Below are 23,842 nucleotides of genomic sequence, written 5' to 3'. Positions count from 1 at the left end.
ACATAAGCTGATGAAGAAACATCTTCACCAGCTTGAAAAAGCTTCTTGTATTTGCAGCGTTTTTTTGTAAATGCTGCAAATACAAAACGCAGAAAGAAGCTCAAAACACAACGGAGACCAGGGGACACTAAAAAGTGACGCACACAGCTGGGAGACCAGGGCTGCAGTCGAATAGTCCAAAAATCAGCTCCTATCGTCTAACCCTATCTCCTATTCCTTGACCTCTGAGTGAAACGTCACGGGGTTAGGGGATAGTGGATAGGAGAATTCAAAAGGACTTAGGAGAAGAGACTGCGGTGCTTTAGAGAATCCGACTGCACTTTCACTATCCGACGTGTTTGTGATGCGCCAGCGGACTTCATTTTGTGCGTCTGCTGCTGTGGGGAAACCATGGAAACTACAGTTTTCTATAGCGGACTACAACATGGATGTTCAATAAGAACGAGGGACTCATCTAGAGACTCTGCTCCGTGCTCTGATGCTGCTGCTTTGCTTTATGAACGTGGACAACAGAGAAACATATTCTTCAGGACCAAAGTTGGGATTGAAATAAAAAAGGAAAGTGAAACTTATGCTCGTCACCCTCTCCCTCCGGTCCACATTAATACAAATGATCCCAATACGTATGATTGTATGAACTATGAAAATATCTTAAAATCAATACAAATGTATTTATTATAAACGTTAGTCCTTAACATCTATCACTGTGTATATCACCATTCAAACATCTTTTAAAAGTTGAACAAACCCCACACAGCTCAGTAAAGACTGTGAAATGTTGACTTTTCATTTCAGTAAAAACTAATGTTCATATTTCTCTCTTTGATTATAATACTGACGAACATGTAATGGTAAATGCTGCGGCCGCAAGGCATTGTGGGGCAGCATTTTGTCCTCTCCTTCCGTAAAGAGAGGTCCAGTGGTTCCTAAGCTAAAGGAGGTTATAAAGGAAGTTTGAAACTTCCTTTCCTATCAGAGAATTGGAACGACACTTATCATGGCTGCCACTGAGGGACTTCCCGGTCATTTCACTCCGTGAGGAAGGTTCCTAAGCTAAATGGACTACTCGACTGCAGCCCAGGGGACACTAAAAAGTGACGCACACAGCTGGACCGGAGCGATTGGTGACGTTCAGGGATGTTTGCGCTTGGTGAGCTACGACAGCAAGGATGACTTTTTTGGTGGAATCAGTGTCTTAGCTTCAAGTTGCTGGGTGGATGGTTCCCTTAGTAACAGTTCCCTTAGTAATCTAGTTCTCTGGTGCTCACAGCCAGAATGCAATAGAATGGTGAGTCTTTAGGAAACACTTTTTACCTATTAGACTGTGTGTTATAAAGCTCAGGTATGTGTACCAAACTCATTGATAATATGTTTTATAATTTAAATAAGTTAAACCAGGGGGGTATACTGCGAAGCAGGATTTTCGCTTAGCCGGCTAAATTCAGGGAAAACTCCGGCTTTCCGGTCATCCGAAGCTGGTTCTCTTTTTAGCAGGCTAGATCTCCATGGTAATATATGCTAAGCAGCTAACCTGGTCGGGAGCAGGTTAGGTTGCAGGCTAAGAGCTCAACTCAGTGAAAGCACCGCCTGCTGACCAATCAGAGCTCAGTGTGCGGAGTTTAAAGCGATCAAGTCATATTACAGGAGAAAGGAAATACAGAAAAGCTGCCGTCGCAGGAAAGACGGCCGGCAAAAATCACCGACTGTGTGAACGTGAACATTAATAGAATATCACCTCCATCTTCAGAGCAATCTGACTATTATAACATTAGCGTTAAGAAAGCTTACTTAAATATCGGCCACAACATAAGTAACCGGATCAGAGTACATTAAGTACAGTCCGCGGCATATCACTTCATAATGTATCATATATCTCCTTATCTGAGTCAGCTGAGCCGTATCTGGCCGTGCAACACTCACAGTGTCACAGACTGGATGCAGAAGTATTATTTTAAGCAACACATTAAGTTGACGAAACACTCGAGACAAATGTAATTGAAGTCAGATCGTGTGTTAGACGGGGCAGTGATATCATAAACCTGTTGATGTACGCATTCAAACACTTGTTCTGTTCCCAGCTGTATTCACCTTGCAGGTGCAGCTATGTGGCTTTGATCCTGGATAAAGTGTTTAAGTCATGGATGTTTAAAGTTTAACTTCTTCATTTTTGACTAGTATTAAAGTTCACTTTTCATTCAGGAAGTATGACGCTGCGCTGTCAGTGCGCTTCTCCATGTCTGTGATTGGTCGAATGCTCCAAATACCACCCCTTTCATGTGAACGCGCACCTAACTAGATAGGACACGGCTGGCTTGAGCGATCCACTTGATAACCAGCGTCGTAGGACAGTTTAGCGAGAGCGCGTATGTTTTGGATTAGGCCAACCGGCTAACTCAAACATATCCAGGTTAGGTTGAACCAGGTTCGTAGCATAGGCCCCAGGTCTCTCCTTCCTCCAGATAAAGTCAAGTGTTTCAACAACGAGTTATGTACAAATGAATAACAAAAGAGTAATCCTCATAACCCTCAGTCACGAGATAGGATGAAATCAAACGCTTCCCTCTCTCTCTCTAGAAGATGGAAACAGGTGCGAGTGCAAATGTCCACATGACTCACATTGGGGAGGCGTGTGGCGCAGTGGATAGAGCGTTGGTGTTGGGATCAGGGAGCACAGGTTCAAACCCCACTGCAGTCAGCATGTCGTTGTGTCCCTGGGACTCTTCACCCAAAGTGCTCCTGTGGGGATCGCCCACAGTATTGAGTATGTGAGTCGCTCTGGATAAAAGCGCCTAACAAGTGACATGTGATGTAATGTCCCAGAAGCATCTCGGCGCTGGGCTCCACTACAAATAGGCGGCTGGTCTATTTTCGACGCGAGGCGTTGCATAGCGCAGGGTAGGAAGTGGACCGGTCAGAGCATCCTGTCAATCCCCAAAATAAACTAATTTTGCAGACCCTATCCCTCCGTAGTCTTTCAAGTAGGAGGAGAAATGCCAGCGTTCTCCTCCGGTTTACAGGCACTGTGTAAATTATATATATAGAATAATTATGATGATGAATGCATTTCTTCACCACTAAACACAGCAACACATCTTTGATTCATGTCGTTTATAACTGGACTATTACAATTATTATTAACTTTGTCTGCACAAAGTAGCCTGTCCAGGAAATCTGACCAAATCAACAAAAACTGCGAGCCGGCAGGCAAGACGCTCCGCTTCTGAAACGCGCCCGGTGGGTTTTGACGCTGTAGGACAGGGGTCTTCAACTTAGAGAGAATGTCCCCATGCAAAGGTCCGGAACTTCAACATGTCTAAGTTGCTTTATGAATTAGTGTGATATTGAAGTAGCTGCAGCTTTATCAACGTCTGCATGTCATCAACAACTGACTGCCAGTCAAATAAAGAAAGTAAAATTCAAAAACAACAATATTTATTGTCTATTAACATTGAACTATACAGATATATAGTAAATACTGTGGATACGTGTAATGTTCCTCTCTGGCTGCATTTACAAATGAAATAGGAGAAAATAAATAAAATAGCTTTTGAAAATATGTGCATCTTAAAAGTGCTTAATTTTAGATAAATAAAATAAAGCGTAGCAGCAGCTTGAGTTTCCCTTTTTCTTTGTTAACCGTTTCACATCATGGCTTAACAGTTTCAGACGATTATAGAACAATATCAGTCTTTACACATCATAACAAGTGAACAGTTTTAAAGTTTCTCTTTCTTTCCCTCTTATATTGCAGTCCCTCACTCACTTTTTTCTGTTCAGTGCGAGAATTGAGCTCGAGCTTGTCCTGCCAGGAGTTTGGATCTGGGTTGAAATGGTGTCAGGGCCATTCTCATACACACATGCAGGTGCTTATTGGTTAGCCTCGGTTAGCTCATTGGTTAGCCTCGGTTAGCTCATTGGTTAGCCTCGGTTAGCCTGCCCTGGAACGATACTTCGTTTTAATGTTGACCCTGGTGGACTGATCATATCGGGCTCTGACTCTGAGACTGCTTATTTTCTGTGACCTCAGTTCTCACTTGAGAGGGAATGTTTGGTCAAACACTTTGTGTTTTGTCTCATAGTGGCGTGTTGTCTCTTTGAATGAGCGCCACGGTCTCTGAACAAATGAGAAACACTGGCTCTGTGCTCCCAGAGGGCAGGAGGAACATGAACGAGTCCACTCAGGGTTAAAAGCTCTGTTCTCACTGTCCACTTTCCTCTTCTTGGAGAGCGCCATGTGTAAATATTTGTCTCTCCCTGTCTGCCGCTAACACGCCTGTTCACTCTCCTCTCCGTCTTCCCTCCCTGTATCGCTCTTCACTCACTTTCCTCTCCGCTTCTCTCTGCCGCTCCCTCGTCTCTTCTTCTGTGTTTCTCTCCCTGAATCGCTCACACGTCTCTTTCGCCCCCTGTCGGCGGCGGTCAAAATAGAATCGCCCCGTCAAAATTGAAATCCCCTATTAATATAGGTCCGGGTCCGTATAGGTCGGCGTCCGGATCCGGACCGCGGTCCGCCTGTTGCCGACCCCTGCTGTAGGAGGTCGGAACAGAACCGCGGTGCAGCCGTAACACGGGGCAGACAGACCCGGTGGAATCCCAGGTAAGGCTTCTGACGGCTGTTACTGGCACAATGCTCTGGACAAGACACTGCTGAGAGCAAAATGGGAGCTCCTTGGTGCACTAATCTTTCCTTTAGCCCCCTGTGCCCCTCTCTTCCTCTTTTTTCTCATCTCAATCAGACTCAGGGCATCAGAACCGCTCCCTTTCTACAAACCTTTTCCTGATCTTTTTTTCTGAATGCTTTGCACTTATTTCTCACAGCCTGTTGCGCCTTGTGTGGGTGTTGGGTGAGAGTTGGAGGGAGCCCTCTAGGTCCTCTGCAAAGCAAACACATACACACCCCTACATCAACATGGTGGACTCACACAACCTCATGCTTTGACACCTTAACAGCCAAACAACACCCAACACTTCCACGCTAGGATTTTAAAAGGGCATTTGGCAAATAGATTTGAAAAGAAAGCTTGCTGGGAGACTCCCCAAAACTACACACACCACAGAACATGTTACTGGGAAATGTTTTTCTCTAACGTTATATGCTTCATGTTCGCTAGCCAGCCCTGTGTATTGGTCTGGCTGGCTAACAATCCCCAGAGCTAGAACCGCTCTGATTTACAGTAATTGGCTTCGAGTACCACAGTCATCTCTCCACAGACATCATATCCTTCTGCATCTACTGAGTGGAACTTTGGAAACTGATCATCAACAATCTGTTTTTAATGATACTGCCAATCATTTTAAAATAGCTTTTTAGGGGAAAGTCATGTCCACAGAGCAGGAGCTTTTTCTGCTCCCTGTCCTCAACCATTAATCACCAAACCATGTCCGCAGAGCAGGAGCTTGGTTTTCCTTCATCCGGACCTCTGAGACATGCAGTTTGCAGTTTACATTTTAAAGCCTGAGCTGCTGTCTAAAATACAGGCTCTGTTAGAGAGGAATCCCTCGCTTAGCTCTAGAAGTGGGTCACATGAACGTTATTGTATTGTTCCTTGTTTTTGAACATTAAATCCCTGGTCCCGAGGAGCGGTGACGCACACTTTTCACAAACAAAATAAAACAAATATAAAAAAGATTCCACCCTGGTCACCACCAAAGGACAAATGCATAATACAATTATGCATGTGTCCTTTTGTGTGTTGTTGGGTTGACAGTAAATGTTTCCTTTTCTTCTTGTCCTTTTTTGAAATGGGGAAACTTCTGAATCTGTATACCGGCTCCAGGGAGGCAGTACTGCAGCTGATGATTAGATAAGATAAGATGGACCTTTATCCCCGTAGGGACATAGGTGTCATAACAGCAACACAATAAGACAGAAACACAAGTAGTACACATGGGATAATAAGTATAAAAATAAAATACAAAAAAAAAGATAAAATAAGAATACAAATACCGTAATAATATGAATACAAAGAAGGACATGAGTTAAACTCTGAATGTTAACAGGTAAATGTACATATATAATATCAGTAAAAGTGGCAGTGCGGCGAAAGTCAAAGGTAACATTGATATCCGACAGTGGTACCTCAGTGAAGAGTTACCAAACAACAAGGTAAGTATCTTATTGGTACTGGCAGCTGGGTTAGGTTAAGACAGTTACTACAGTTACTACAGCCATCGCTTACACAGATTATGTTTGTATGTCTGCACAGGAAGTCTGCTGGTGAAATCATGTTAGGAAGGATAGATGTGTATTCTACTACTGTGACCTGAACTGAAGTTCATGGCCTCTAAAAGTAGTTCCTAAGATCAGATGTAAAAAAAAAGAATCTGGACATGAACCTCTATGTCCATTTTACACACAGTGTTTCTCAGTGATATATCTGTTATCATTTTTTGAAATGTACTTAACACTTAACATAACCTTGTTATAAGCAATACACATTTTTATTCCATCATTCTGGACTCTCCAAACCTTGTTTTAAGAAAAAGTATGTGAATTTGAACGATGCAGAGAGTGTTATCTCGAAGATATGTAATACTCTATAGTGTGAAGCAGGGTTATGTTTCTGTGCCAGTGCATTTTTTTACTAACTAACAATCAGGCACCAATTAGTTTGACCCAGTTGTATATGAGAGAAGCAAGATACACTGCATTTCCTCTTTGCAATACAGCAATGCATTTTAGCAATCAGATGTATACTCGTTAAACACGGCGTGTGACACAGGAACACGTTGTCATGATAAAGATCAGGCTTTGACAGCGAGCGATCAATAGTCAGTCTCACCGTCAAGGTAACGGCCAGAGGGCTGACCTGGGAAACTGCTAGTCTTTACCTGAAGGAATGAAGTGCCAGGAATACTGAAGATCATGATGTTTTCAAAGCTCAAAACCCACATTATTTGATAAATGTCATATTTGATTTACTTTTGGTTTTACATTGCGACTGTGCAAGTGCACTGGAGAACTTCCCATCCTATCTAGATTCTGTCGTCAGTAACTACGGGAACTCCTTTTCCCTGAACTTGCATTAGATTTGCTTAAAGATGGGTTTATTGAGAGACAAACTGAAACCTACATTGTATATGTGCACACCAGTCACAGGGTTTCATCCGCTCAATGTCGATCGTCTGCAAACAGCTGTCTGCTCGCTCACCGCAAGTATCACATGTAAAAAGAAAGAAAGGAAGACACATGAAGTAGAGGAGCAATCAGAGTGAGCTGAGAGGAACAGCTGCTATGTGTTGTTGTTGTCTCTTAGGCTGTGACATGCGCTCACATATTTCGCTGCTTCTATGCTGCTGGCACTATTTTCTCCAAGTACATGTTTTATTCTGGTCAGACAGTGATTCAACATCTTGGAGTACACATGTTATCTTTGTAAAGAACTTTGTTCTAATGCCTTGGTATGTTTTCTCTCTCTCTCTCTCTCTCTCTCTCTCTCTCTCTCTCTCTCTCTCTCTCTCTCTCTCTCTCTCTCTCTCTCTCTCTCTCTCTCTCTCTCTCCTCTCTCTCATCTCTCTCTCTCTCATCCTCTCTCTCTCATCTCTCTCTCTCTCTCTCTCATCTCTCTCTCTCTCTCTCTCTCTCTCCTTGTTGATGTCAGAGGAGAATGGCCAGACTAGTAAAGATGATTAAAAGGCAACAGTAACTCAAATAACCACTTGTGAAAACCAAGGTATGCAGAAGACCATCTCTGAACACAACACGTGGAACCCTGAAGCAGACTGGCTACAGCAGCAGAAGACCAATCCGGGTGCCCCTCCTGTCAGATAAGAACAGGAAATTGAGGCTACAATTTGCACGGGCTCACCAAAACTAGACAAAAGAAGATTGGAAAAATGTTTCCTGGTCTGATGAGTCTCGATATCTGCTACGACATCCGGACGGTAGGGTCAGAATGTGGCGTAAACCACATGGATCCATCCTGCCTTGTATCAGCGGTTCAGGCTGGTGGTGTAATGGTGTGGGGGAGATTGTATTGGCATACTTTGGGCCTCTTGGTACCAAGTCGCAGTCACCAGATCTAAATCCTATGGAGCACCTTTGGGACGTGGTGGAACCAGAGATTGGCCTCATGGATGTGTAGCCGACAAATCTGCAAAAGGTGGTCCAACCCGGTACTAGCAAGGTGTACCTAATAAAGTGGCCGGTGATTTTTTTAAAGGTCCCATGTCATGGCCATTTCTACTGATCATAATTCCATTGTTGAGGTCTACTAGAATAGACTTATACTGTTCAATGTTCCAAACTCACATTGGTTTCACACAGCATCTCTGTAAAGTATGTGTATTCACGGTATTCACTCTCTGTCCTAAACGGCTTGTTCGAGCTCCTGCCCTGTACTTTGAGGGGTTTTGACTCTGCAGACCGTTCACATGCATACAAACCTTCATAACACACAAGGGGACAGGTACTAACCGGGAAAGCATGACATGGGACCTTTAAACTCCTTCAGTCCAAACTATCCAAAAAAGGCTGGCCTAGTTTGTGGTTCAGGAGGTTTCCCATTGGTAATTTTGGTCCAGATCCAACTGGAATATCCCAAAGTCAGCACCAAACACGGTAAGTGTATAAGTGCCCTATATCTACTGTAGATATGTCTTCATCCCCCCCCTGCAATGTAACACTTCCATTTCTGCCACCTGTTTTATATCTTGTCCTTATTTGTTTCTTTGTTAAGCAACCGTGGGTTGATGAAAGGCGCTATATAAATTAAAGTTATTATTATTATTATTATCTTATAAGACTGCCTTTCAAGCAGTAGGTATATTTATGAAAGTCACTTGCAAGTAGAATTGATTCCTGACTGAATGTCAAAGCTGAGACACACCAGGAGGCTCCCATCAAATGTTAGCTTGGTTAATATGTAAAATTATAAATATCTGATCGGATTGTTTTGATTGCATTCACAATCCCTTGAGCAAGTACGCTTTGGGGAGAAGCCTGAGAGTTCATTCAGGATGTTAAGTTGAGCTATAATTAAGCAATAGCTCACAGGCCGTGGTATATGCTCATTATATTACATGTTAGACGCTTTTATCCAAAGCGACTTACATACTCAATACTGTGGGCAATCCCCACAGGAGCAATTTGTGGTGAAGTGTCTCAGGGACACAACGACATGCTGACTGCAGGTTTGAACCTGTGACAATCTGATCCCCAGACCAAGGCTCTATCCACTGCGCCACACGCCTCCAATCACATATCACAGCTAAGGGAAGTGGTTCGGCCCGACGCAAAGCTTTTTATAAACCCTCCCTCCCCTTCCGGTGGACCTCCATGGGACCTTATTTCGAAAACATTATGTATTGAAGTCAATGGAGAGAAAAAGATTATCTTTCGATCCCGTTTGAATTGTGCCACGAATATGATGTTTATCAATTTTAAAAAAAATGTGTCGTAAAACTGTGAAGTAACACATTTGTTTGTGTGAAACGCTCAATGAACTACATCTCTGGTCTCGCAGAACAACACACGTCACCAAGATGGCCGTCACTACTGTCTTGTCAACAAAACGATTGACTACCCTCACTATCACCACAATGAAGCACGTCCAGAAGAATGTCATGCAAAGCTGCCTGCCTGCCTGCCTTTAATTCTCTCTGAACTGCCTGACCTTTTTAATGTTTAATGTCAACCATTTGTGCAGATAGCATGAAGTAGAAAAGATCGGCGATCGCCGATGCTAGCGTTAGCATTTCTCCCCCGGGCTTAAATTGTGTATTATAGAATGATCACACCGGTGACAGTACTCTTCAAAGGCAGGGCTCTTGACTAACTTTTGTCACCATCCTCCCTGAACCGTCCCGAAATACAGTCTAAGCCGTCCCGAAATTAATGTGGACCGTCCCGAATTAAAATATTAGTTTTTCTACATTATCAGTAGTTAAAATCATTCAAAGCGACCTTTAACAGAAATAAAACATCATACAAATCATTAGATGATAATTCATCAACCTTTTTATTTGAGGAAATCAGTCAAACAAAATATATTTAAAAAAACACATAAACGAGAAAGTGACTCTAATATTGAATCCAATCAAGTCCCATCCAATTAACAACAAAATCCAACACTGTCCTGAAGACAGAACCCAGAGTAACCACTAACCAGGATGACCGTCTGTAACACAGTCAGGAGACCTTTCCAAACGGCCCCGCCCCCTCGCACCCAGACGGGAGAGAGATCTCATCTGGATTGGAAAGCTCGAAAATACATCATAGACGCATGTTGTAGTCTTATTGCATATTAGAAAGGGAGTTGGCGAAAATAAAACTGCGATATAATGTTTATGTATCAATAACACATATGACATATATTTTTTAAATGTCTCCAGTACCGATAACAAGTCCGATAACGTCGGAGCTTAACGTTACCACTGTCTTTAATAATTCCGGCCCGGGGCCCGTTTAATACCGGGGCTCGGTACCCATCCCTACATGGGGAGAGGCAGCATATTGCTAAGGACTAAATACGATGGAGAGTTCTCATCTCAGCCTTATTACCCATAGGGGATGAAGAGGAGTAAGTAAATAAAGAGGCCGGCGCTCCAGGGTCTGGTTCTGCTGTGCGTTTTTGTAATTAATGGTAACACATTTCAGAATTCCTCCACGGGATGCCATTGTACATCACTCAACCCGCGAAATACACACACTCAGAGCCATATAATAGATATATGGCGCTGCACACACTCAGTACATAGCTAGACCCGCACATTTGCAGGCCAGGAATTCGCGGGCACAGCTGTGTGTGTGTGTGTGTGTGTGTGTGTGTGTGTGTGTGTGTGTGTGTGTGTGTGTATTTCGCTGGTTGCTAAATGTTTTGTGCATGTGTGTTTATGTTGACAAGGAGGTTTAATAACTGTGTAACACAAAACGTGCAGTCGGTTTCATTTTCATCGGCGTTTGTAGTAGAGTTAGCAGGGTATTTTTATTTTAACTCTCGTCCCAAATTCGTCCCAAAATGATTTTTTATCCTCCCTGACACCATTTTTTTCTGCCCCGGGACGACGGGACGTCCTTAAGCTCGAGCCCTGTTCCAAAAGATGAACTGTACGAAATATGACTACTACTCTTACTGTTTAACATGTTGTGTTACTTAATGTTACTTCATGTTAAGGCTAATAAAATTACATGGCTTTAATGCTAACTAACGTGCTAGCTACTAGCTAGGTAGCTAACTTGATCCAGCCACTCCTGGGGCCTATACTGCGAACCTGGTTCAACCTAACCTGGATATGTTTGAGTTAGCCGGTTGGCTTAATCCAAAACATACGCGCTCTCGCTAAACTGTCCTACGACGCTGGTTATCAAGTGGATCGCTCAAGCCAGCCGTGTCCTATCTAGTTAGGTGCGCGTTCACATGAAAGGGGTGGTATCTGGAGCACTCGACCAATCACAAACATGGAGTAGCATACTGACAGCGCAGCGTCATACTTCCTGAATGAAAAGTGAACTTTAATACTAGTCAAAAATGAAGAAGTTAAACTTTAAACATCCATGACTTAAACACTTGATCAGGATCAAAGCCACAGAGCTGCACCTGCAAGGTGAATACAGCTGGGAACAGAACAAGTGTTTGAATGCGTACATTAACAGGTTTATGATATCACTGCCCCGTCTAAAACACGATCTGACTTCAATTACATTTGTCTCGAGTGTTTCGTCAACTTAATGTGTTGCTTAAAATAATACTTCTGCATACAGTCTGTGACACTGTGAGTGTTGCACGGCCAGATACGGCTCAGCTGACTCAGATAATAAAATATATGATACATTATGAAGTGATATGCCGCGGACTGTACTTAATGTACTCTGATCCGGTTACTTATGTTGTGGCCGATATTTAAGTAAGCTTTCTTAACGCTAATGTTATAATAGTCAGATTGCTCTGAAGATGGAGGTGATATTCTATTAATGTTCACGTTCACACAGTCGGTGATTTTTGCCGGCCGTCTTTCCTGCGACGGCAGCTTTTCTGTATTTCCTTTCTCCTGTAATATGACTTGATCGCTTTAAACTCCGCACACTGAGCTCTGATTGGTCAGCAGGCGGTGCTTTCACTGAGTTGAGCTCTTAGCCTGCAACCTAACCTGGTCCCGACCAGGTTAGCTGCTTAGCATATATTACCATGCAGATCTAGCCTGCTAAAAAGAGAACCAGCTTCGGATGACCGGAAAGCCGGAGTTTTCCCTGAATTTAGCCGGCTAAGCGAAAATCCTGCTTCGCAGTATACCCCCCTGGTCCTTTCATCAGACGGGAAGCGAAAGAACGAGCAAGACCCAATACTGCTATGATAACAACCTGGTACTAAGCACACAGGCATCTTGTTAAAGTTATCTTATCTTAGCCAGCTGATCTTAGCTATCTCTTAGTGGAGGAAAACAATTGTGACATCACTTACGCGACTCTGGGATTTGTAGTCTTTCTAGTTGCGTATTTTTCATAGTCTTATATTTCAACAGTTTTACGACAAACTGTGACTTTTTTTACATGGAAATGATTTTTTTAAGATTGACAAACATCATATGTGTAATTCATGGCACAATTCAAACGGGATCGAAAGATAATCTTTCTCTCTCCGTTGACTTCAATACATTATTTTTCCGAAATAAGGTCCCATGGACCGGAAGTAGATGGGTGTAACTTCGCCACTCTATATGAAAGAAAAAACACTATAATTTAAATAGTTTTTATTATTAAATAATGATGTTCAAAATATAGTTCAAAAAATAGTCCCTCCCTTGCCTTCTGCACAAAACATAGTTCGAGGTGGTTGCTATGCAACACCACTAACAGCTAGCGAACATATTAGACAGAGCAGACCGGGCGCCAGAACACATCTAAAGGGTGGGCATATGATTGTCATGGGAAGGCACACAAAACCGTCATGTGCTGCGGGCCTGCGGCACAATATATATCAAACAGCAAGGCCAACAGCATTGCGTAAAGACGCACACTTATCGCAAATACATACACAAATAAAGGGAAACATAGAAACCACTTTTGAAACAATGTGTGTGGGGTTTATTAACCCCAAGATCATCTGGGGCTGTTGGTCTTTGAGCGGTTGAGCTGGCCCAATAGTAGGCTGCCTGTTGATGTGCTGCGAGGTAGCGTCTGTAGTGGAGGCACTTGCACGGACGAGGAGGAGGAGGAGGAGGAGGAGGAGGAGGAGGAGGAGGAGGAGGAGGAGGAGGAGGAGGAGGAGGAGGAGGAGGAGGAGGAGGAGGAGGATGATGATGCTGGCGGGTGTGGTACAGGGTGTGGCAACGCAGGTGGTGATGGTAGGGGCAAACGGAGCTGTGCCTCGGAGGACAGCGTTAGTGGCGGCCGCCTTGATGAGTCAAGGCTTGGGCTCGCTAACTCAGCCCGGGGTTTGCCGAGGTCCAGCTCGTGACATTAAGGCGTGCTGCTGCAGCGGCAGGTGCAGGGTCGCCAGCAGCACCATCGGCTGCAGTTCTTACATCGCTATTTTGTTTTAATAAATCCTTAGACCTTTTAAGCCAGTTTCTGATGTCCATTTTGTAATTCAAACATAAATGGGAGTCGACAGAATGCACATCCAGAATAGGCGGCAGAGTGTGACGCTGTGATTGGTCTAAATGTGGACGAATCACCAATCACAACAGACACATGAATTTATTTGACGTAGCCTGCACATTTTTGTTTTAGTTAATATCTGATATCACATACATCGTAGCATAAAAGTTCACAGTTTATTTATAATTAAAAAAAAAAATAATTCAATTTTTTTATAAATAATAAAAATCGTGTTTATTGGGGGAGGGCAGGAATGTCAAATGGGAGGGCCTGGCCCTCCTCAATCCACTCTTCCATAGTAAGACCCCCCCGGAGGTCGAAGTTAATCTTAAATGTTTCCATCTTATGCTTTGTAAGTTTGTTTCATAACGGAAGAAATTTATATTTATAAAACCGACAAGTCAAATCAAGCAATCTGATTGGTTGATAGCGTTTTTGCGGACCTCTTTGATTACAGATTTGAAAACATCGTTGCTTGCTTTAAAAGTAGCACAACTCATTTTGTCAAACCTTGGAAAGTATCTAGATATCCCTGCCCTTATGCCAAAGGAACTGCACCCTGGATATGTGTTGCTGTTTGATGTCTATGTCTGGACCGCTGCGTAAAAAGGAGGGTTTCTGCCCCGTTACAGTTTGCTTTTCAGCCCAACTGTATACAGTATTTCTCAGACGCGGAGGGATACTGACTTGTTGTGAAAAGTAACTATAATTCTACCCGTGGTATACGCTCAGTCTATCACGGCTAAGAACAGTCAGATTGCTTGATTTGACTTGTCCGTTTTATAATAATAAATATACTTGATATACATTACAATAAATATCACTTAGCTGACACTTTTATCCAAAGCCACTTGCATACATTTCATTACATGGCAGCCTACGGGAGAAATGTAGGGTCAAGAGTGTCACCCAACATGTTGTCAGGAGGTGGGATTGAAATGCTGACCCCTGATCTTGAGAACAACGCATTAGCCCCTATGCCACGATACCGCCAACCAAACGGACTTATCGTTCTTAAATAGTTCACAGAGCACCTGCTCTACTGCATACAGTAAGTCATTTAGCTTTAGCCATGTTTTATTCTGGTATCATTGTTCAGTCTGACTGACTCTGCCCTTACCTTATCTCACCCAGCACTACTTAAAGGGGCGTATTCTCATGATGTGTTCCATGCATGTGCATCTCTCAACCCTTAGTAATCAATACAAAGGAAACCGTCAGTCGAGCAGCTTCCAGAGAGGCTGTTGGTATGAAATGACTCTTTGGAACAGTCAGCCATCATGGGAAGTAAAGTGTTTGCTCGACAGGGAACAACCATGTAACTATTGTAACCCTTGCATGCCTTATTTTGCCTTTCATCTCTGTTCTCCGATAACCTAATCTCTTATATATTCCCCCGCCTCTTAAGGATAATGTTGGGCGACTAAAACTCGACTGATTTAGATGTTAATACAGTTCAGAAACTGCTTCCTGATAATCCCAAATAAACATGATGACATTTGAAATGACGGCTGGCATTTGTAGCTGCTGACAACCTAGTTGCTGTACAACATCACACTTGGCTCTGTGTGAGGAATTGCCTTCTGTTGTTCCATTAAAATGCGTCAAAATAATATATAGTTTCTGTTGTTTAGCTCTGTAACCTTGATAACAATGTCCTTCTCTGCACAGTCAGTGGAAAGCCCCGCAAATGTGTATACAGTTTATTGTGTACCCAAATCGCCTGACTATCAGGCTCAAAAGCATTGACACTACATTTAAATCCTTCTATATATATGTTTTTTCATATGTTTCTCATCCAAGCCAAAATATAACAGCCTTATGTGTTTTAACTTGAGCTATTACTGTGTTCATAATCACCTTATATTAGACATATCTTTACATGTTTACCCTTTTAAGCGTGTTTAGTACAATGGCTACAAAACATAGACTGGCAGTTACTTTTCACAGATAAAGGATGTCTCCAGCACATTGGTAATACTCCAGCAACATGTAGCCAAATACTCAAATGAAACAATTCTGTAGGAGATGATCAATAGTGGAGAAAAGCTGCTTGGAGTTTCCAGAATTGTTACTGATGATGTCGGAGTAGAATTGTGACCGTGCTTTTTTGAGCGACTTTGAGTAGGTTTTTTGATGATCCTGATACTCTGTGAACAGTGAGTCCAGTTCGTGCGAGACGCCGCTCGAGTACACGCCCAGCTGCCTTCACGCTACGTAGCTCTGCAGTGAACCAGGGGGCTGAGCGGGAGAAGCTGACTGTTCGCGTTTTCAGTGGGGCGTGGAGATCCAGGACAGCACTCAGGGTTTTGTTGGAGCATTCCACTGATTCACTGACTGTTGTGACATTTGCAGGAGGGGGGGGGGGGGGTTGCTGCAGGTCCAAAGTCATGATGTCTGTGAGAATGTGTTTCTGAAATGGATTTGACGGTTAGGCTTGATGTGGTGAGCTCGGGCACGGATACAAAAGCATCCTTCTGCTATGATATGTTTCTCTATAACAATGTGCTGGTACTATCCGACAGAGATCATGAGTGAAAGAAGGGCATGTGTTCCTGTAACACGAAAATACAACTGGAGTTACGTCAGTGTTTGTTCTGTGACCTTTGTAACAGATATTAAATAACAATAACGCTCAGCGATTCCAAAGGACAGCACACATCCGATCCATCTTCCACAGCTATTTGAAAAGCAGAGACACAAACTGACATGTGAGAGCGATTACATTCACAACCTCTCCACTTTAATGAAGGGATCCATAAAGCATTGTCGCCTAAATAAACTGTTTTCCCTCAACCATATATCTTCTAATCCTTTTAGTGGCTAGCAGCCAGAGATTCAGTGGACACTGCTGAATAATGTATACTCCCCTCTGAGCTGAAATGAGGACTGAGTCTTGCGTACAAAATAAAGGTGAAGCTTAAATTGACTTTAAGTTAGCTTCCAAAGAGCTACAAATGTATCGGCCGCCCCTCCCCGCACAACTTGTACTCGTGTCACCATCTGTACTGCAGGATTTATTGGCATAAAGTGTGGAGGCTTCAGGGCCTCACCTAATTTGTAACATAACTAATGCAGGTACGCACATAACTAATGCAGGTACGCACATAACTAATGCAGGTACGCACATAACTAGGGTTGGGTACCGAGAACCGGTTCCGAACCGGAACCGGTTCCAACATTTCGATTCCAACGGCATCATTTAGAAATGTGAATTTCGGTTCCGCTTTTCGATTCCTGAGGAAATGTTTCTCGCCGCTCTCCGTAGCCTACTGCATGACTGCAGCGGGGCGGGACATTTCCTACAGTGTAACCTGAGACCAGGGCCGGCCCGTTGCACTGGCATTATAGATGTTCGCCTAGGGCGCCAGATCTGTGGAGGCGCTTCGCTGCCAGCTCTGGGAGAAAAAAAAAAATGTTTGACCGTTGGTGCTCATCCTAATTTTCGGCCTTGATGTAACAACATTCATAATTAAGTAAATGTAACACCCTTTTCACCCCGGCTACACGTTTCATTTGCCCTGTACGATGGGCGCTGCAAGTGATTAAAATGGGGGATGTTGGCTTATCTGGCAACCGCAGCTCACAGCCAAAGTGCGAGTGAGCTAGGGAGAAAGGGAGGGCGCTGTTGTTATTAGCATCTGGCGCTAGCTGCTCTGACGGATATAAGAAGAAGATGTTTCTACAATAATGTGGAGGGAGAGTCCTCTCCAGTCATACTGAGAGGCTGATGACTTCAGCTCAGTGAGGTAAAGGACTCTGAGGGTTTAAATAGTTCACTTTAGTCTAAGTTATCTCAGTGGGTCTCAAACGTTTTGATCACAATTTATGTAAACACATATTTCCAAGGCACTCTTTTATAATGATTGGGATAAAACAGGTTTGAAATCATTCCAATGTATACTATAGGACAGTAAACCAGACACATCGTTTTAAACTGGAGAGATAAAAACATATGCATAAATAAAATAGTAAAATAAGATATGAATGAACAAAAAAAATAAAATGCGTTACATGTAGGCTATTTGTTATTTAATTATTAAAATGTAAACCGATCTTTTTCATATGGGTGTTTAGAGTTGTACCCCCTAGATCTAGTCTCTAGTAATTCTGCTTAAAGTGCACCAGATTGAAGCATTTTACTTCAAAATGTTCAAACATTTCTTCCCGGTATGCCTGAGAGGCAGATATGCTTGTTTTTCTCAACAAGAACTGTTTTTAAAAGTTGGACTGTTGTAGCTTCAGTGGTTCTCAGGTTAAAGTTACATAGCAGTAAATATAAACAGACTGATTAATGTGAATATTACTTTAAACTAACCTGTGTAAAAGTTTCTCGAATAAATGTAATTTTTTTTGGTGGAAGAAGCATGTATCATTTTTTACCCTGCCCCTCAAAGAATCGGAATCGAGAACCGTTAAGAACCGGAATCGAAAAGTAGAATCGGAATCGGAATCGTGGAAATTCAAACGATACCCAACCCTACACATAACTAATGCAGGTACGCATGCGCGGCAAACATCTGAATTGCATAACGTCACTTGTCTCACTACGCGCCTTTGCGTACCTCAAAACATCAAAACAAACACATATTTCGTCTACACGTGTTTCTTGTCAACACTCAATGGAGTAAACTACGAGACATGTAAACAAAGACATTAAGCAGCTACATTGCCGTTTCGCTCCCTGCTAAAAACCTTCTGACTGTCTGTGACTGACTGAAAAATATAAATGTATGTCCCTAATGTCATTCTAATACTGCTGCCCTTCAGTTTCCTTCGCTCTGTCCTTACTGTGTCACGTTGCTGAGCAGGACATCAGCAGTAAAGGCCGATCATTACGTAATGCAACTTGTATCCACATTTAGCAACACATTGCAGCAGCTAATATTGGAGTGAAACATAACAATATTAAAGGGGATCATTTTAGCTTTCAGTGGTAAACAAGTGCCAAATTATATGTTTATCAAAAACATCACACTCAGAGCCCCAGAGGGAGGTAACCAAGTTCACAGTCAGAGCTAATGACACCATCTGGCTGGTGGGTGTGGATCCTTCATTAAGACTGACCCTCGATGTGATTACTATTCACACTTTGAAACATGTTTTGTGGGAAAATCAAAGTAAAAACTGGGTAACACATAAACAGACGGTTGGAGATGTGGATGCTGAGGTGCAGGAGAGCCACTGGGCTGTGGGAACCAAACTCTGCTGGCTGGAGAGGAGGAGAGGAGAGGAGGAGAGGGAGAGGAGGAGAGGAACAGCTGGGCTGTGAGCATTCATGTTGGAGGCTGAACATCTGATGCTACAGAGAGGCAGCGCATGACTCACACTGCTAAAAGCTCAGTGGGAGGCGTGCAGCCGACACAATTAGAACACACACACACACACACACACACACACACACACACACACACACACACACACACACACACACACACACACACACACACACACACACACACACACACACACACACACACACACACACACACACACACACACACACACACACACACACACACACACACACACACACACAGCTTCTTGGCTCTCCTTCAGGCCGGAACAGACTAAAGCAGCGGGGATTGGAGTTGGTTGCTGTCAGGCCACAGGTTGAGCCGTCTCCACCCCTCCAATCCACCAAGTTGAAAAGATACACAGCCTCAGTCAATAGATTAGAGCCGAGCAGTCTCCATCATAATGGTGGATATGTTAACACAAAAGCTACACAGTCGTAGCCCGCTGGAGGTAAATGGCTGATATGGACGTAGGCGAATACTCATGTGAAGCAAGCAGTGGAGGTGTGTGTGTGATGTCAACATCAGGCCGTGTGTAGGAGGGGGGTTCAGTCACCTCAACACCGAGGTAATGCTGTTGCCGTGACATTCCTGAATTAACCTTTCACAGTTTGAATAGAAAATGATGAACATGTATGAAAAAAACACATTGCAGAGAAACCCAGCTGAGCTTTATAAATAGATAACATAAACATGCACCAACACACAGATTTTCCAAGCATCAGAAAAAATAACATTTCCTTTCCCACCTACTACAAAGTTGGCAAACTCATTTCCCATTCATCCTGTTCCTGTTCCTGCGAACAGAAATATCTGGATGCTGCTCTTAATCTCATGTTTCAACCTGTATGAACCGCACGTATTCTTTTTAAATACGTCTTTCTTAAAAGACAACTTTAAGACTGAGGAATAAATATCCATTTGAAAAGAAAACCTTGCGGCTTACCGCTTGGGGAGTGATGCTTCCAGATGACGTTGGCCTCGGGCCGGCCCGCCCCCAGACACATCAGACTGACCGGGCTGCCCTCGTTCACCGTGACGTCCTTCGATATGTTGGTGATCTTGGCGGGTACTGAGGGGAGAGAGAGAATCACCATTGATGTTTGTTGCTTAATTAATGACACGTGAGCAAAGGGCTTGCTATTCAGCGTGATCAGAAGCTCGGGACTCTATTAGCATGAAACGAGCTGACACACGTGACAGTCCTCGGCTCGCCGTGGTGTTATACATGATTGATTTGCTTCATCCTGCATCCTGCCACGCCGCCCATTAGACAAGCTTCACCCTGATTTAGAGTAAGATACACTTCATCTCCCTGACTGGACCAGCTCTGTGTGTGTGTGTGTGTGTGTGTGTGTGTGTGTGTGTGTGTGTGTGTGTGTGTGTGTGTGTGTGTGTGTGTGTGTGTGTGTGTGTGTGTGTGTGTGTGTGTGTGTGTGTGTGTGTGTGTGTGTGTGTGTGCTGTTGTAAATGTAATTTCCTGAAATCCAGGGTCAATGTTTTCCTTCTTCACTGTAATGTAATGGCGTCTTAATTGTAAGATCTTTAGTGAAACGGACACGACAGCAGTGCATTGAAGATACTTCCACATTACCTTATTCCTTGTGGCTCCAGACAGTTTAGCTCTGTATTTAAATCAAATCTAAATTATTTAAATTGTTGCAACTTAGAAAATGGTTGGAGTTGTACAGTAGACACAACCAGCAATCGTATTGTCATTACATTTATATGTATTTAGGGCAACTTCACAACACTGGATATTTACTTTTAATTGTTTTGTTTTGTTACATCATATTTTGAAGCAGAATGAGGTCTTCACTCTGTGTGCACACGGTCAGCTTGGTGCACAGACACCAATAATGCTAGGGTAGTAAATTAGAAGTACATTAAGTGTTACTTTCCCTTTTTATGAATACATCATTATTTAAACCAATGGGACCTTTTTTACTTCAGAGCAGCTTACGCACCGGACTAAGAGGTGTCGTGGTGGTGTTCACAGCCTTGAATTAATGATGTTAAAGCCTGAGCTTAAATATGATTAGGAGTGCTATTATTCAATACCATCATGTAAAACATAATTTAACAACACAGACATATAGTAACTAATATATTAAATATTAATAGAACAAATGCTTTGATTTATATATTTTAAATATAAATAACATGTGATGAATAAATGCATGCTGTGTGCCAGCGGATCAGGGTCTCAGGGACCTTTGAGTGTAACCGTGAATTAGCATGCAATGCTAACGCTCACTGGTGTGTTTAGGACGCTGTGTGTGCAGATGTCACTGTAATAGGATAGTTGAAAGCAATACTATTTAAAATATTAAAAATATTAGCGTCATATTAATATTATTGTTTTCAACTAACCTAATACGGTTATGTGAAATGTGTCGACATTTCACCCTTAATTAAAGCAACGTTCCAGTTGTTTCAGTGCCATCGCTGCAGCACGACTACATGTCTCCGTTAGTGGAAATAAATGAGCTATGGAGTCCTTCTTTAGTAATTACGTGTAGCTGACGCTCCATTTCTCCCACACATTACATTAAGGATAAGATAACACAACTGCTGAAAAAATGAAACGTATTATGAGGAGGACAATTACACGCAACAGTCATTCCATAAAATGAAACTGCAGCGCTGAGTTTAGCCACAGCCATTTAGAATAGATTGCCTTCATCCCAACAAATACATCTGCTCAACAGGGTCGCACACGTTATTTTAGAAATACACCCTATGCACCGCAACACTGTTTAATAACCATGGTTAACACATGGAGAATCCATGTTGTTTTAACTGTGTTTTGGATGCACACATCTTTATGATATATACTATGCATGTGTACATGTACTACATGTACACATCCATAGTATATACTGCATTTTTAAGTAATCATTCGTAACATATGTATTAATGTTTCATAGAAAGATGGACCAGTAGCACTTGGGTAGTGTAAATGTTGCACCTGTCACCACACTCAACTTGGTGATGAAGTGTACTCACACATGTGTACACTGTTCTTCACCACCGCAGTGAGGTGGGAAGGAAAACACTAGAAGGCAGCACAAACAAAATGATGCTGTTGAAGATGCAGAAATGTAATGTGGTGTTCTTCCATTCCTTCTAGTTATCATTCCCTGCAGACCACTTGGTCTCACCAAAGTGTTCACAGAACAAGTAACACCCATTTGCAACGTGTTGCCCTTGTCTACATGAATACTCAATCGACAAAGTGAAGTTAACAGACGGGTGACAGTTGGCAGAACACACATGTGGCATCCAGCTTCCTTTTCAGGACACACTGAGGCTTCCTCTGCCTCCACGTTATCTGTGCTGTGTTGCAACCCGGGTCATTGGTGCGTTTCACAATGATGTGGAATGCTACCAAGCACACGTGTATTTATTTGTGTATCTAACATCAAAATGTGTCTTTTGTTGCGGGGCAGAATATCTCACTTGGACTAATATTAACCCTCCGGCTGTGTTAGGGTCAAATCTGACCGATGTACTACTTCCATCAATCATACATATTGTGTTCTACATGTGATCGCCTCAAGGCCTTATGATATCCTAAACAGTAAGCATTGTTGATCACCACTGTCTTTCTTTGGTCACTTTCGTTAACCCTATTGAATGGGTTAATGATGTTCATCCATCGGACACATCCACCAATTGGAGGGTTAAGTCTGTGTAGTGTCCCGTCAATTATGTTAAGTTGTGTCATGTTTGTGTTCGTCATGTTCATGTTAGTTTAGTTTATGTTCCACTTCCTGTTTTATTGTGTACTCCCCTTGTCTCATTCCAGGTCCCTTTACTTCCTGCTCTGGTCCTTTTCCCGCCATCGTCAGTGTCTGCCCCGCCCCTGATTGGTTCCACCTGTGCCCACTTACCTCATGTATATATTGTCCTGTCTCCCCTTGTTAGTTGTCGGTTCGTCTTGTTCATTGACCCAAGAAGCCAGATCCCAGCCATTGCTTAAAGAGATTCGGTGTTTTGCCTTTTTCCCTCCATGAGGGCGCTTTACTTTTGTCATGTTGTTATTTCCTCTAAAAGAGTGGTTTTGTTTTTTGCAAGTAAAGATTATTTTTCTTCAAACCTTTTTTGTCTCTGGGTTGTGCATTTGAGTCCTCCAAGCTATTGAGTCAAGGTTCCTAACAGTCTGTTGTTAAACCAAAGAAAATAAAAAACATTTGAAACCTTTTTGATAATTAGGCAATTGAAAAAAAAAACATTAATTGATTAATGGATACGAAAATAGCACACTGAGGGGCTCATCCAAAGGGGAACATATGTTCATTATCCATGTCTGTTTTAATGTGTGTGTCTCTTTTTATCTCTTCCCTGATCTTCAAAGATAAATTATGTTAACATTTGCTTTACTTGTTCCAGAACATCGAGACCAAACATATTTGACTGTAAAGAGTTTTACAACACAATTAATTTTGATGCTGTTCTTCAAAAGTGGTCTGGTCCCTTAAACCATAACATCATTCCTTTTCTCACCAACATCTGTTGCGAACACATTGTGTTGAACTTAGCCAGTGTATATTCAAATTGAAACCCCCAAAAGGTTTCAAGAGCCTCTATAATGCAACCAACTGCAACACGAAAGCTGCTGATGTGTGTGGTTATGTGATGAATGATCAGCTGGTGTAGTGTAAGGTGATAACAGCTGTTTTGTAGGCATGAGCGGGGGTTGGTATTAGGTCCATATGCTGTATATCTGCCACGGTCCTCCAGATACTGTGTGTTGGATTGCAGCACCAGGAGAGTGGGACACCTTTTGATTTCTTAATATTGGGAGGTGTGTACAGATTTAGAGACTAAGATCCAACACAGTCCCTTCACAGTCAATATTGTGACTAAATGAATATAATTTATAATTTTTCTATAAACTACTAATACTGTAAAGTGGGAATAGTTTCCAAAATGTTCCGTAAACCAGGACCTGTAAGGACAGCTGTGAATCAATCCGATATCTTTCCTGCCAAACCTGATGGCA

The 23,842-nt window shown here is 42.6% G+C and overlaps 1 protein-coding gene across 2 annotated transcripts in view; it reads right to left on the bottom strand.

The window, feature by feature from the left end:
• opcml (opioid binding protein/cell adhesion molecule-like) overlaps positions 1–23,842 on the bottom strand; it is a 497,827-nt gene that overhangs the window by 56,419 nt on the left and 417,566 nt on the right. For both annotated transcript variants that reach the window (XM_034099941.2, XM_034099940.2), the window contains one exon: positions 19,781–19,906. In XM_034099941.2, coding sequence (XP_033955832.1) covers positions 19,781–19,906 — 126 coding nt within the window. The remainder of the gene's footprint in view (positions 1–19,780; positions 19,907–23,842) is intronic.

The sequence above is a fragment of the Pseudochaenichthys georgianus genome, chromosome 14 (assembly GCF_902827115.2).
Source record: "Pseudochaenichthys georgianus chromosome 14, fPseGeo1.2, whole genome shotgun sequence".
In the NCBI taxonomy this organism is placed as follows: Eukaryota; Metazoa; Chordata; class Actinopteri; order Perciformes; family Channichthyidae; genus Pseudochaenichthys; species Pseudochaenichthys georgianus.
This window is presented reverse-complemented; position numbering and strand designations above follow the sequence as displayed.